The sequence below is a fragment of the Aulonocara stuartgranti genome (assembly GCF_965226115.1).
Source record: "Aulonocara stuartgranti genome assembly, chromosome: 18".
Lineage (NCBI taxonomy): Eukaryota > Metazoa > Chordata > Actinopteri > Cichliformes > Cichlidae > Aulonocara > Aulonocara stuartgranti.
In genome coordinates, this window is record NC_138954.1 from 35,042,979 (window position 1) to 35,057,116 (window position 14,138).

The 14,138-nt window shown below is 42.2% G+C and overlaps 1 protein-coding gene across 4 annotated transcripts in view; it reads left to right on the forward strand.

The window, feature by feature from the left end:
• Nucleotides 1–9,861, forward strand: part of rnf31 (ring finger protein 31) — a 58,876-nt gene extending 49,015 nt beyond the window's left edge. For 3 of the 4 annotated variants that reach the window (XM_082514008.1, XM_082514007.1, XM_082514009.1), the window contains 4 exons: nucleotides 1,144–1,192; nucleotides 3,547–3,643; nucleotides 5,870–6,035; nucleotides 7,914–9,861. In XM_082514008.1, coding sequence (XP_082370134.1) covers nucleotides 1,144–1,192; nucleotides 3,547–3,643; nucleotides 5,870–6,035; nucleotides 7,914–7,964 — 363 coding nt within the window. In that variant the 3' untranslated portion in view covers nucleotides 7,965–9,861. Of the gene's footprint in view, nucleotides 1–1,143; nucleotides 1,193–3,546; nucleotides 3,644–5,869; nucleotides 6,036–7,913 lie in introns of those variants that run through there. The other variant, XR_014272811.1, reaches the window with a different exon arrangement.
• The last annotated feature ends 4,277 nt before the right edge of the window (nucleotides 9,862–14,138 follow it).

Below are 14,138 nucleotides of genomic sequence, written 5' to 3' on the forward strand. Positions count from 1 at the left end.
AACCTTAACCCTTTAAAGCCGGTCAGAGCGGGCACGCTCCGTTTTGCGTAATTACTTTTAAATCCTTGTAGCACTGCAACCACGTAAGCTAGCGCAATAATTTGTTTTGCATATGAAACCGGAGGAGTTGTACTTACATCTGATGCCATCAGCTTGTCCTAGGTCACAGTTTCCTTCCACATAAAGCTTTGCAAAAACTGCATAAAAAGCTCTTGCAGCAACAAAAACATAATATTCCAGAAACACGCTTTGCCGATCTGATCAGCTGTTCATAACACTTCCTACATTGGAATAGACGTCAGTGTGAACTATCACATGTCCGCCATGACCTGCCCGAAACCGGAAGTGATGTCATTTTGCAGAAATGTAGTTTTTTACCATCAGGGCCTCATGAGCCTATACTGGTGTTTTTAAAAGTTATGTTTGACTTCATGACTTTCTGTGTCGTTTCTGGGATGCTGAGGACTCATATTGCACTGCTGGAAATAGTTTATTTTGATGCATATGCTGCTTTTTTGCAAATTTGCATTATAATATTTATTTTTGTTTTTCCTGCAGTATATAAAAATTGGTGTATTTCAAAAATAAAACTATGAAGACACTCAAAATAAATTTCCTGTGGAAACTATTTTGTGCAACTTTTTTGTATTTACAGTTTTGAGGGATAAGCCTCTTAAATTTCTCTAACTAGAAATATATGTTAAAAAAAACAAAAACGATTTTAAATTTTTTGTAGTTTATTACGCTTTTTTGCAATAAATGTAATTACTATGCACTTAATGCAGACATATTATTAGAATTTTGGCTCTAATGGTTGTATTGATGTATAGCAACTTGAAATGCTCCCAAAAATGGCTCCACAGTATGTAAAAATATAATATAAGCTCTGGCAGACTTGGTTCTATGGTAGGTCTTAAAGGGTTAAACCATAACACAAAATGACATAAAAACACAAGAAACTCAAAACACAGGGTCATGTGACCCAGGCCCATGACAGAGATGTTAGCGTGTTTAGAGCCGTTACTCGTTTCGTTTTGTCTCTTCTGTGTTTTTGCTGTCATCCTAAAGACCCTTCGTTCTTTTTCATGTGTTTATCTGGTCAGTGCCTGTTTTACGTCTCATCATATCTTATCTTCGTGACAGAATAACGGAGTTGCCTTCAACACTGAACCTCCTCCTGGAACTCAGACAGGTAGGCTGTTTCTTCCATCAAAGTTTTTGTTTCAATACTTTTGATGATGCTGTGGAGTTGTGCTCTTTCTAATATTTTCTCCATGGCATTCATATTAGTGAGGACACACTCAACGGCCCCACAAGTAAGTGGAAAACAGCACAGGGAAAGACACACTATAGGAGAGAGCCCAAGTTTAGTCATTACTGATGATTAAATACAGCAGAGGTGAAAGAGGTGCAGGCACAGGAGAATCAGAGAGTTGAGTCCACTGAAAGATCATTGTAACCTTCACGAGTGCTTTTCCTCTGCTCGAATGAATTCTGACTGAAACTCGTAAAATAAACCATGTGACTGCTGACAGAAGTAGCTGGATTAACTCTGTGTTTTAAACTACTCAGCTGTAAAAGGCTGATGCTGAGCAGGCGGCATGGACGCCCAACTAAGATTTCAAAATTCCTACCATGCGTCTACTAAAACGTCTGAATCCCAGTGTTTTCTGAAAACCTTGTAAGTGCTATAACTCAAGTAGAGAAGTGCATAACGTTTAATCTAAATAACTCTGCTTTTCATCTGGGAATTAAACAGAGTGCCTGAAACCTTGTATCTTTTCTAGGGTGTTCAACCAATGACAAACGTCCACCTTTGATTAGAATATTTGAACCAGGGATGCTTGATAATACTTAAACCAGTATCTCAAAATGCACATCATCCATCCATCCATTTTCAATCACTTATTTGGGTTTGAGTCATGGGGACAGCAGACTGTGATAATGTAATCTTTCCAGCGAGTTCTCCAGAGGGGAACAGAGTCCAACCCCTCTCCAGGAAGCTTGTTCGAGGGCTCAAGCTATGCTTTGAGGTGAGCCCGACTATATCTAGTAAGTAGTTCCTAACCTCACCCACTAGCTAAGGCTCCGTCCCCACCAGCAAGGTGACATTCCAGTACCAGTGTCAGAAGCCTGGATCGGAGCGCCAGGACCAGTGCCTGTGACTGACACACAATCCACTCCCAGTAACTCTATCCCAGGCAGGGTGCGCTGGACCCTTGGGTCGTTATAGTAACTAAGGGTGAAATGCAAATAAGATGTTTTTGAAAAAGTCAAATCCAAGTAATCAGTGTTTTAAATACAGGCCATTTACCATTTGTATTTTAGGGAATTTGGTGGGCTCTGTAAATCCTTTCTTATTGCAAAGAAACTGGATTTGTTCCACTTCTGGCAAACTTACTCCACATTTGTCTGTTCCTCTTTGTACAGAAAGAGAAATGTGGTTCATCAAATGTCTTTTTCTTCTACCAGTTTAAAAAAGTTTGCAGCTGGGACGCTTTGGCCTATAGGTGACAGCTAAGACTTTAAATTTAATGAAATCACATGATTAGTTCGTTACCAGGCCTCTGGAGAACTTCAGGACATGTTGAGGAGCTAATTTAGCCATTTGAATCAGCTGTGTTGGATCATGGACACATCTAAAACCTGCAGGACACCGGCCCTCGTGGACTGGGATTGCCCACCCCTGTTCTAGGCGCTGGGACATGCTTTCTGTAGGGTAATCTTTTTATATTTGCGTTCTTGAAAATGTAACCTGTTTCATTATACTGCGGTTATTAGGCACCTGGAGCCCTGGGACTGTACGGGGGTGGGTGGCCCGTAGCAGGGCTGGTTGCCGGTCACTTCTGGCCCTCTGGGACTGACAGCCTTTGGGCTCTCGCTCTTTCTCTCGTTCACACTCACGAACATTTGTATTTATGCTCCATCCTTTTATCAAACCCCCCCCCCCTTTTTTTCTGCCTGTCCTGCCTTAGATATCATACAGTATACCACTTATAATGTCACAACTGTAACTCTATTATGTCTTGATGAATAGAAATGAAGAAATAAACAGATAAACCCACAACAGTGCATTCAGATCAAAAAGCTGGCAGACAGGACAGGATTTAGCAAGTAAATAAATCTCTACTCTGTCCTGGCTAGCTTAGTCATTCTTTTAAAGAATGTAACACGTTGTTGTTGATTTGACACCATGACTGGCTATCTTAGGAAATGTTCATACAAATTAATACTAATACATCTGAATTCAGTTTTATTTATACAGCCCCAAATCAAATCAACGGTTGTTGTTTCAAGGCACTTTATATTGTAAGGTAAAGACCCTACAATAATACAAAGAAAACAAAACCCCAACAATCATATGATTCCAAATGAGCGAGCACTTGGTGACAGTGGGAAGGAAAAACTCCCTTTTAACAGGAAGAAACCTGGCTGAATTAATGGAGTTCTGAATATTATAATGAATTTTTCAATTAAGGAATTTTTTGTATTGATTTTCACAGATGTTTTTCTATATTTTTAAATGGGTACCTCTCTTCCTTTTAGATCTGTGTGGAGTAATAGAGCAAAAAGATGAGGGCGGGCAGCAGTCAGATGCAGCCTGTGGAGCTCAGACCCAACCTGGACATGCTGGACTCTGCGAGTATGGAGCTTTTAATGAGTAGTATTTGCTTTGCTTGTAATATGTTCCTTAGATCCCAGAGTCTCTGGCAGTCCATAAGGAGCACTTGTCTTTAATCTTGTGTGACCCTTGTTGGTTGCTTCAAATGGCTTCAAAACACTATAGTTTAAAAAAAAGTGTGCTAAAAACTTTTTGAACACAAACAGAAATAAGGGAATTGATAATTAAAGTAATTCACAGTTCTTTGTCCTCTGTCTGTGTCCCAGAATACTTGAACTGCTCTTGTTAAACCATGCATAAAAATGATTCAGTTAAGTTCCATTTTATTTTTATAGTGCTAAATCGTTTGCCTCAATGCGGTTTACATTGTAAGTTAAAGACCTTACAGTTAAAAAGAAATCCCAAAAATCACATAACCCCCAATGAGCAAGCACTTGATGACATCAAAACACCAGCTCCTGGTAGATAGAGCAGTCACCCAAGACTATAAGACTCGACTGACCAACCTCTGCACTGCCTGGAGTGACCACAAGAAAGCCTGTTACTCAATGCATCACACATCGATCCTGAATCCCTGAATCAGGAATTTGTTGGGGATGTGTTAGACAACACTAGAGGCCAACTTCGAGCCGATTGCGCAGGTCACCATCAATTGTGGGATCTACCAAGGAGATGCCCTGTCCTCACTGCTATTCTGCATAGCCCTGAACCCCCTTGGTGAATTCCTCTACATAACATGCTAGGGAGACTGACTACGAAATGAGGCAATCGTCAGCAACCTCCTCTACATGGATGGCAACAAGCTGTATGCTAATAGTGAATGAAAAATAAAAAAGAATAGATAGATGGAAGCCACTGACATCAAGACAATGATTTTACTACCAGAAGGCAACACTGCAGATACTGTGAACAGCTGCAAGTACCTAGAAATCTCACAGGCAGATTGGAACCATGAAGAGGCCACCAGGTAAGCTGCAACCACTGAATACCTGCAGAGAGTAGGGTGAGTCCTGAGGAGTCAGCGTAATGGGAAGAACAAGATCTGGGCAGTCAACACCTACGCCCTGCCTGTCATCACATACCCTGCTGGGATAATGCTGGTCAAAGGAGGAGATAGAAGCCACTGACATCAAAACAAGGAAGCCCTTATCATGCATGGAGGGTTTCACCCCAAGTCCCGCACCCTGAGACTGTATGCTAATCACAAGGAAGGAGCCCAAGGACTAGTGAGTGTCAGAATCCCTGTCCAGGATGAAACAACCAATAAGTACATCAGAGGAGCAACAAGAGTAACCATCATGGAAGTACAGGCCCTTGTATGGTATGTCCAGATAGAAGAAATGGCTGATATCCATAAATCCTACCAGTGGCTGGACAAAGCTGGACTGAAAGACAGCACAGAGGCACTAATCATGGCAGCACAAGAACAAGCTCTGAGCACAAGATCCATAGAGGCTGGGGTCTATCACACCAGGCAAGACCCCAGGTGCAGGCTATGTAAAGATGCCCCAGAGACAATCCAGCACATAACAGCAGGGTGCAAGATGCTAGCAGGCAAGGCATACATGGAACGCCATAACCAAGTGGCCGGCATAGTGTACAGGAACATCTGTGCCGAGTATAACCTGGAAGTCCTGAGGTCAGAATGGGAGATGCCCCCAAGGGTGGTGGAGAATGACCGAGCTAAGATCCTGTGGGACTTCCAGATACAGACGGACAAAATGGTGGTGGCTAACCAACCGGACATAGTGGTGGTAGACAAACAGAAGCAGACGGCCGTAGTGATCGATGTAGTGGTTCCGAATGACAGCAATATCAGGAAGAAGGAACACGAGAAGCTGGAGAAATACCAAGGGCTCAGAGAAGAGCTCGAGAGGATGTGGAGGGTGAAGGTAACGGTGGTCCCCGTGGTAATCGGAGCACTAGGTGCGGTGACTCCCAAGCTAGGCGAGTGGCTCCAGCAGATCCCGGGAACAACATCGGAGATCTCTGTCCAGAAGAGCGCAGTCCTGGGAACAGCTAAGATACTGCGCAGGACCCTCAAGCTCCCAGGCCTCTGGTAGAGGACCCGAGCTTGAAGGATTGTCCGCCCGCAGGGGCGAGTGGGGAATTTTTATATATGTATTCACACAAAATGAGCAACTCTGGTTGGCTTTGGCATATTTTTTTTAATCCCTATTTAAGACTCATTGATCATTGATATCACTTGATATATAAATAATTTTTTGGTGGTGTGCTGGTTTCTAGGAAGCATTACCGGGAGTACTTGGTGAGCCTGATCAATAGCCACTCCATTGACCCAGCACCGCTCTACAGCTCAAACGAGCTGCTGCTGGCCTGCAGGAGGTACAAGGTAGAGGACACCCACAGGGACGGGGAGGACACCTTCACCTACTACACCAGGCTTCTTGAGGTGAGGATCATTACCTATATACATTTCACTGCTGAACATAAGTTCATCATTTCATTTCATTGCTATGCTGGCCATCTTTAGTTCAGATGTGGATCGTTATTCTGCTATTGTTTAGGTCCATTGGTTTCTGGGAATGGTCACTGTAAATAACTTATCAGCTTTACAATATAAAACATTTTTATCCTGACCGCAGCGGCCACGTTAACCATAAAGATGTAGAATTGGTTTCACAAAAAGCAAGTCTGCAAAGTTCATCCTAACCTAACTGAGCAACTTGGGACATGTAAGACTGCCCTGTTAGACTTCTACCACCAGCATGCAAACACCAACTGGTAGAATATTTTCATTAACCACCTCAGAGTTCAGGCAGAAATGGGGACCCTTCACAGTTAATGGTAAAATTTAATACCCAAAATTAAATGAAAAAATGAATGACATCGAGTTAATGAGGAAGTGGTTGTATAAGTAGCACAGTGAGCTTTCCCCTCTCCCTGTTCCCTGTTAACTGAGTGGTGGGTTCCAAAAGATGACACACCAGTTAGAAGTAGGCTGGGTGTTATTTGAAAGGTTTTGGTCTAAATATTCTGTTTTAGTTTTCATAAGCAGGCGTGAGCGTGGTTGGTTTTGTTGTGTTTTGTTTATATAGCCGTAACACTTGCATCCACACTCATCATATTATTGATGCTGCTGTACTTATGTCATCCGTGTGTATTGTATTGGTTTTTATACAGTATGTTTTTTTGTGTCTGGTACAGACGCTGGCCAGAGAATGAATCTTTAATTGGCTTATTGAGCTTTGTCTCACAGCAGCTGTAGCCCCAGAAATATGATTTTGTATTTTTATTACCTACATTGAATACTGGGGATGGGTATCGTTTAGGTTTTATCCGATACCGGTGCCAAACCGGCACTTTTGAAACGGTGCCGGTGCTCAAACTGTGCTCAAACCGGTGCTTAAAGAATAGAGAACACAAAATTGGTCCAAAAACCTCTCATGTTCAGCTGTTTTTTGTAAAAAGATAACAATGTTAGCCTTTTCTGCAGCTATGGGGCATATATGGTATCACTCTTGGCTGGAAGCAGTGCTTAAACAATGGAAAAAACACAAACTTTGTCCAAAAACCTCTCATGTTCAGCTGTTTTCCTCTTTTTCTTTGGTCATTTTAGCCTTTTTAGCCAGGGTGAAGGGAGTATCTGCCATCAAACAAGAGGACAGCCGCATGTAGCTATGATGATGTTTGCTAGTTCACCTTACATGCATTAATGTAATAACGTGGTTAGCCTACTCAACGTAAATTACACTCGAACAACATTAAGCTACTCACGCAGAGAAGAACGGCTGCTGCATCATCATCCTCATCATTTCTGCTACACTGGCAGTGCTAGGGGCCAGGACTCTCCTCTTCGGGTTTTTGGGGGATGTTGCTCCGGGTCCGATAACAGGCACCACACCCGCAGTAGATGTGCTCGGTGTGAGGTCTCGCAGCAAGCTATCAAATATCAAGACCAGACTTTGACCGCTTCGCCTTGGACATTTTTAATCTGTAGCTCTGCTCTAAAAGAACGTACGTACCTGGGCCCGCCTACTATCCTCGGAAACGTAAAATGATTGGCTAGAAGTGTATCACAGCTCAGGAAAAAAAGCACCAAAAAAAAGTACCGAAATGTGCGCTGCTTTTCGGTCTGGTTACTACCGTTTATGTCAGAACCGGTGCCATCGTAGCACCGGATACCGGTACCCATCCCTACTGAATACTGACTCTAAAGACATTTTGCGTGTTTCATAGAGCATCTTTGCTTCACCAGAATGTATTTTGTGTTTTGGCCATCTGCATGACTATAAGGTATGTTAAAATCACCGTTGTGGTGTCTTTTCAGAAACTGATGGATGAAGTACCGCTCGGTGATAAGGTGCCACGAAAGAAGTAGAGGATGCTCAGTTCCTGTTTTATATCATTTGTAACTACATTAACCGTTCAACTTAAAACTCAGCAACAAGACAAGATGATCCAGAAGATCCCTGTTTTTCAGGTGGACAATGTATTAGTGTTCACTTATACCTCTGTGATAGTGTAAATAAATAGTTTGACTTTGTCAGAAAACCACATTTCAAAATCAACGTATGTGAGCTGGAACATGAGACAAGCTCTGACTAAATCATTTAAATCAGCTGAATGTTCTTTTGTGTAAAACTGTTGAGCAACAACATTTCTTTACATTTTTCTTCCGCAGAGAGACTTTCTTGAGCAATAGTTCTTCAGGTTTTCTCAAGTTTTTTCGAAGTTTGGATGTTGCCTGCTTTTCACTTACAGTTATGTAACACTGACCTATAACTCATTCAAGCATAAAAAATGCTCCTAACTCAAGAGATGAACCAGTGATGTGTCCTCACATATCAAACTACGTCACAAAGAAATCAATTTTAAATCATATTTGTAGGCACACTTGCAGCCTTCCAAAAACACAGTGTGTTTCCCCTTCTTTAGGTATGTCTGTGAAAAATGCCAAAGATATCACATTTTGACAGGCATAGAATAATATTTCTGTACCAACAAGGTGATTGCTAAAGAACAGCATCATGGCCGAGGGAATTACAAAAAACTGTCTACAGCAGATAAACAACATCTACAAATCACGTCCTAAAAAAGGAAGAAAAATCTGTCAAAGCTCCGACACAGGAACTGAGTGATTTACGTGATTTGTTTCTCTTAAGGAAGGGAAACAGAGAAAAGGCCGAACTACACAAGAACCGGACTGAAATGAGTGGCAACAGATCTTAAATCATCATCAATATGGACGAAGGATATCAGGGAGGTACAGTAGTGAATATCAACAGAGTTTAGTTCCAAAAGCCGCGTTTCAGCTTTTGGACTTTAGAATTGTACAGACGTTGTTTTTGGCTTCCATGTGTGTTTCAATACGTTTCAAAAATCACTGCACTTGCTCCCATTTTCCTCGCAAAATTCAAAGAAGTGAGAGTTGCTTTGAGACGTTTACACAGTACTGTACACTGAGGCTTTGCTTCTTTTTTCCTCAAATGAACAGCCAGTATTTCGGCTGGATCTTTTTATTGTGCCAACCAAATAAAACAAAACTTTCCTCTTTTCTCAAACTCGCTGTTTCACTCCCCAGCTGTGAGACGTAGCCTTACTTATATAATACACAGATGTGAATACAAGGGCAAATACTTTTATTTTCAATTGGCTTCAGCAGCAAATGAATCACTAAGGTAGCGATATATTTTTTTTTTGTTTTACTACGTTACCAAAGTTTATTGAAAGATGTATTGAAATCAGCTTGACTGTAACATTGGATTTGATTGGAGCAAATTAACATCTTATTGAAATTATAAGTGCTTGCATCACTACGTAAGCTCACATAAGAGCTTACTTAGTGATTAAGTAAGTTAACCTAATTAATCTTAAGTAAGTTAAGAGCCAAGAGAATAAAAGTTGTCCACTCTGCAGGGATGAAAACAAATGAAGGATTGTAAACTCAGAATCCACAGGTGACTGCATGTTTTGCAAAGGCTGTTACTGCAGAAAGTAAACAAGTTCTATTGATACATAAAAATTCATCTTTTATTTCCTTTCTTATAAAATGCTACATTTCCACAACTTTGTTTTTACTGGCCATTTGAGAGTGGTAGGTTGCATGTAAAAATCAGAATGCTTACACTTGACAGACAGATAATGGTTTGACCAAATGAATAACATACTGAGAGTTTAAAAGCTGCCGTTTGTAATAAGCAAGAACATAAGTCCCTGTGAAAGTGTATTCTGTGTCATGTACTGTGTCTAATAAAGCATTCATAACATGACTGATACCCTTTTTATACAGTTTGGTAATGTTTATGCTGATCATCTGGTTAATCTACACACGAAGCAGATGAACCATACAACATATACAATATGATGTGGTGCGTAGCAACAGTCACAGACATGACTCTAAGCAGGACATTCGAGGAACCGTATTAAATATTGCCGTGAATGGAAATAAAATTTGACAATCTGCAAATTATGCAGAGCCTGTATTTATGTGATTTTACAACAAATCCAGTTCGGAAACAGTGATCAGAAGAATCGTTATCATTTTCATTCATGCTAAAAACATGTTCTGTAACATGTGTGTGTCGTATGTCATCAATACAATCCCATACCATTGAGAATATAGGGTACGAGCTCTGTGCTAGACCCAAGATGTAGCGTCCAGGACCGTTGAGTGGTTCTTTGTCCAAAGAAGGCTCCAGCATTTCTAGGTCTTGCATATATGATGGAGTACTAGCATTTGGCAGTCGTTCACTGAAACTCTCACTATGACATAGGACGCAGGGTTAAGAAAACTTTTCACAACATTTTGATGTGGAGGAGTGGAAGCTCTACTCTGAGCCCCTCCTTTATAACCGAGTTCCTCACCCCATCATTAAGGGAGAGCCTACTACCTCACCCGTCGAAAGAAGCTCATTTGCACCTCTTGTATTTCAGTCTCATTCTTTCAGTTACTACCCAGAGCTCCTAACCAACTTAATAACAGCCACGATTATTTCAGTTATGTTCCTACTCCACAGTTGAGGGTAGGAACATAGATCAACCAGTAAATTGACAGTTTCACTTTCATGCTCACAACAGCCTAGAACAGCATCCATCTCACTCCATCTGTCAATCTCATGCTCTGCTCTCACATCCCCAAGATACTTAAACTCTTCTGTTAGGTCTATACTTGTAGACCTCGCTGACTCAGAGACTTATTCCCGTGAACAAAGCAAGACAGAGCGCGATCCATTTTAACTTGCAAGGGGAGCCGATCGGACCAGGGTCTTGGAGCTGCGAGTTCCTCACCTGATCCCAGACAACTCCAAACTCCGGCCCCCTCTCGCAGCTCTTTTATTAACTCGGTGGTCACACAATCATCTCATTAATCATGCAACAGATAAAACACTCACATGTGAACATCTGTTGTGTGTGTGTCTATGAGCATGTGATGTGATATGTGTATGTGTGTCTGTGTAGGAAACAGGTGAGCATTCATGCTAAAGACCTAATCACCTTGCACGATGACAATCATATTGATCCACAATTCTCTAACATCTTCCACTCGGGGAAACAACTCATCAACAACCTGGAATGGGCAGCTGATAACAGTGGTTGGACCTCCTGATTCCCATCCTGGGTGCTTCACACGTGCCTGCAAACCAGTCTAGTGCAAGCTGGAGGTCACTGCCTGATAAGGCCACAACCAGAACAGAAACCACATCGCTCCTGCTGAATCTGAGGTGCAACTAACAAATGGAACCCTCTGCTGCACCCTGGCATAGCCCCTCCAAGAAGGCTGAAAAGTGAGAGCCCTCGGAAATCAGAGCACATGCTCCAGTCCCCTTTCTTGAGAAGGGGTACCACCACACTTATCTGCCAGTCCGGTCACAGGCATTGTGACCAACTTCCATGTGATACTGAAGAGACATCTGGCTTCATGGACACATAGAGCTGGGTGTCACCTGCATAGCAATGAAAATGTATGCTATGCCTTTTAATGATATTGCCTAAGGGAAGCATGTATAATGTAAATAGAGCAGGAAAACAATTTCTGTGATGATAAACAATCATAAACATAGAAAACATTTAATTTAATCTTTCAAAGCAGAAAAACAAATACTGCCGTTTTTAGCTCTTTCTACACCTTAAATTTCCAATCCTGGCTTGATAAACAGTCATGATTGTTTGAATGCTTCTACTCTCATATTAGTTAACAGTAACAATGTTTCATCAAACTAAAAGGATTATCTTCAACTTTTGATTTTGAAGTTAGCTCGTGGGTAACTTCCTGAAACTTGACGAGTCACTCAGAGGACTGAAGGCGGTGCTCTCTAGCACTGACCTGGAGCCAGTGGCAGTGATATCTAGTTTTATTGTAACTGAGGAGATTGTATATGTATTTTATTGTATTGTAAGCATACAATACTTTTTAAAACTACTACTGTGAATTGCATTTCTTATGACTATCCATCCATTTTCTTTCGCTTATCCGGGGGCGATTAGAGGAACGGCAGCCTAAGCACAGAAGCCCAGACCTCATGTCTGGGGGAACATCAAGCCGTTCTCTGACCCGAGGCCTCCTCCCATTGGGAACACCTCACCAAGGGGCCATCCTTATCAGATGCCCGGACCATCTCAGCTGCCACCTTTCAATTTGGAGGAGTAGCAGCTCTACTCTGAGCCCCTTTCAGATGGTTGAACTCCTCGCCCTAAGGGAGAGGCCAGCCACCCTTTGGAGAAAGCTCATTTACGCTGTTTGTGTCTGCAATTTCGTTCTTTCGGTCACTACCATAGGTGAGGGTAGGAACATAGCTCGACTGGTAAATCAAGAGCTATGCTTGTACGTTCAGCTCCCTCTTCATTACGATGGGCTGGTACAGGGTCTGCATCACTGCAGCTAAGCACCGATAAATCTGTCGATCTCCTGCTCCCCTCTCTCCTCACTCGTGAATAAGACCTCAAGATATTTAAACTCCTCCACTTGGAGCAGCAACTCATCCTTGACCTGGTGTGAGCACTCCACTCTGGATGAGGACCGTGGCCTCAAACTTGGAGGTGCTGATTCTCATTCCTGCCACTTCACATTTAGCTGTGAACCACTCCAGTGTGAGCTGGAGGCCACCACCTAATGAAGCCAACAGAAACACACGATCTGTGAAAAGCAGAGATGAGAATCTGAGATGATCCAAGTAGAAGCCTTTTCCCACTTGGCTAAAAGTACAAATTCTGTTCTCTTCAATAAAAATGAACTGCAATAGTGACAAAGGGCAGCCCTGATGGAGCGAAACTTATTGCTGACAATGTGAACCAAGCTCTTGCAACAGCTGAATAAAAATGCAATGGCTTGTAGCAACAGGCCGAACACCCCATACTGCTGAAGTACTTCCAGTAGAATTCTCTGACATGTAGACTGGTTGGGCAAACTCCCAAATATCTTAGAGTGGATAAAGAGCTGGTCCTGTGTTTCACAACCAGGACAAATACCACATTGTTTCTCCTGAATCCTAGGTTTGACCAACAGACAGACTCACCCTCCTGTACCCTGCTATAGACTTTCCTGGAGAGGCTGAGGAATGTGATTCCCCTATAGTTGGAGCACACCCTTCAGTCCTCCTTCTTGAAGATGAGAACCACATCCCCAGTCTGCAAATCCAGAGGTACCACCCTAGATATCCATGCTACATTGTAGAGGAATGTCAACTAGCAACAGCCTGGTTTAACTGCCTCAGTGACAACACCCCCAGTGACGAATGAGCCGCCCCCTTATCCCCTCGTCCTGCTTCAGAAGATGTGTCAGTGGGATTAAGCAGGTCCTCAAAGTATTCCTTCCACCGCCCGACAACATCCTCAGCTGAGGTCAGCAGCACTACACCTGCACTATACACAGTGTAGCTATGACTGTCTACAAGGGCTAAGTGCATACTCTGTTCAATGTAAGCATGGTTAGCTTTAAAAAAAAGAAAGAAGAAGATTTGAGTAAGATAAACATGATGTTTGATGTTTCATTGTAAAATATCACTCAGCAGTGACTCCATGACCCACAAGCACCTCCACTCAGTGACCATGGGATATTTCTTTTTAGATTGAGCACTGACACATATTTATTGTATTTTTAATTGTGGTGTTTCATAGGAATTACCACACCAGACTTTGAATGTTGTATATGAAAATCAAGTGCCTTTTATGTGACACTGGCTCATTAGTCAAAGTGTACTTTAAGTCTTCCTTATATGCATTTTTTTTTTAGGCTACCTTTTTAACAACTGGTAAGGAGCAAGAGATTAAAAGATGAAATGTTGCCCTTACAGTGCTTTCTCCTTAGTAGGTCAGTGAGAACTCTCCATGTAAACGAAAACATTTGCTTTGCCCTGTCCATATTTCTCAGAGTAGTTAATGTCCTTGTGTTCTTCCCACTTTGTTGCCACAGTATGTGGAAGGTTTGAGTGGGAGGCAAACCTCCCGTAAGAGCATGGACCGCAACGTCCTGCAGATGCTGCTGAGTTAACAGCTGGATCTGTCCATGGTGCTGAAACCGTGTTCAGGCCTCCGGATGTTTCTATCCTGGTTCACA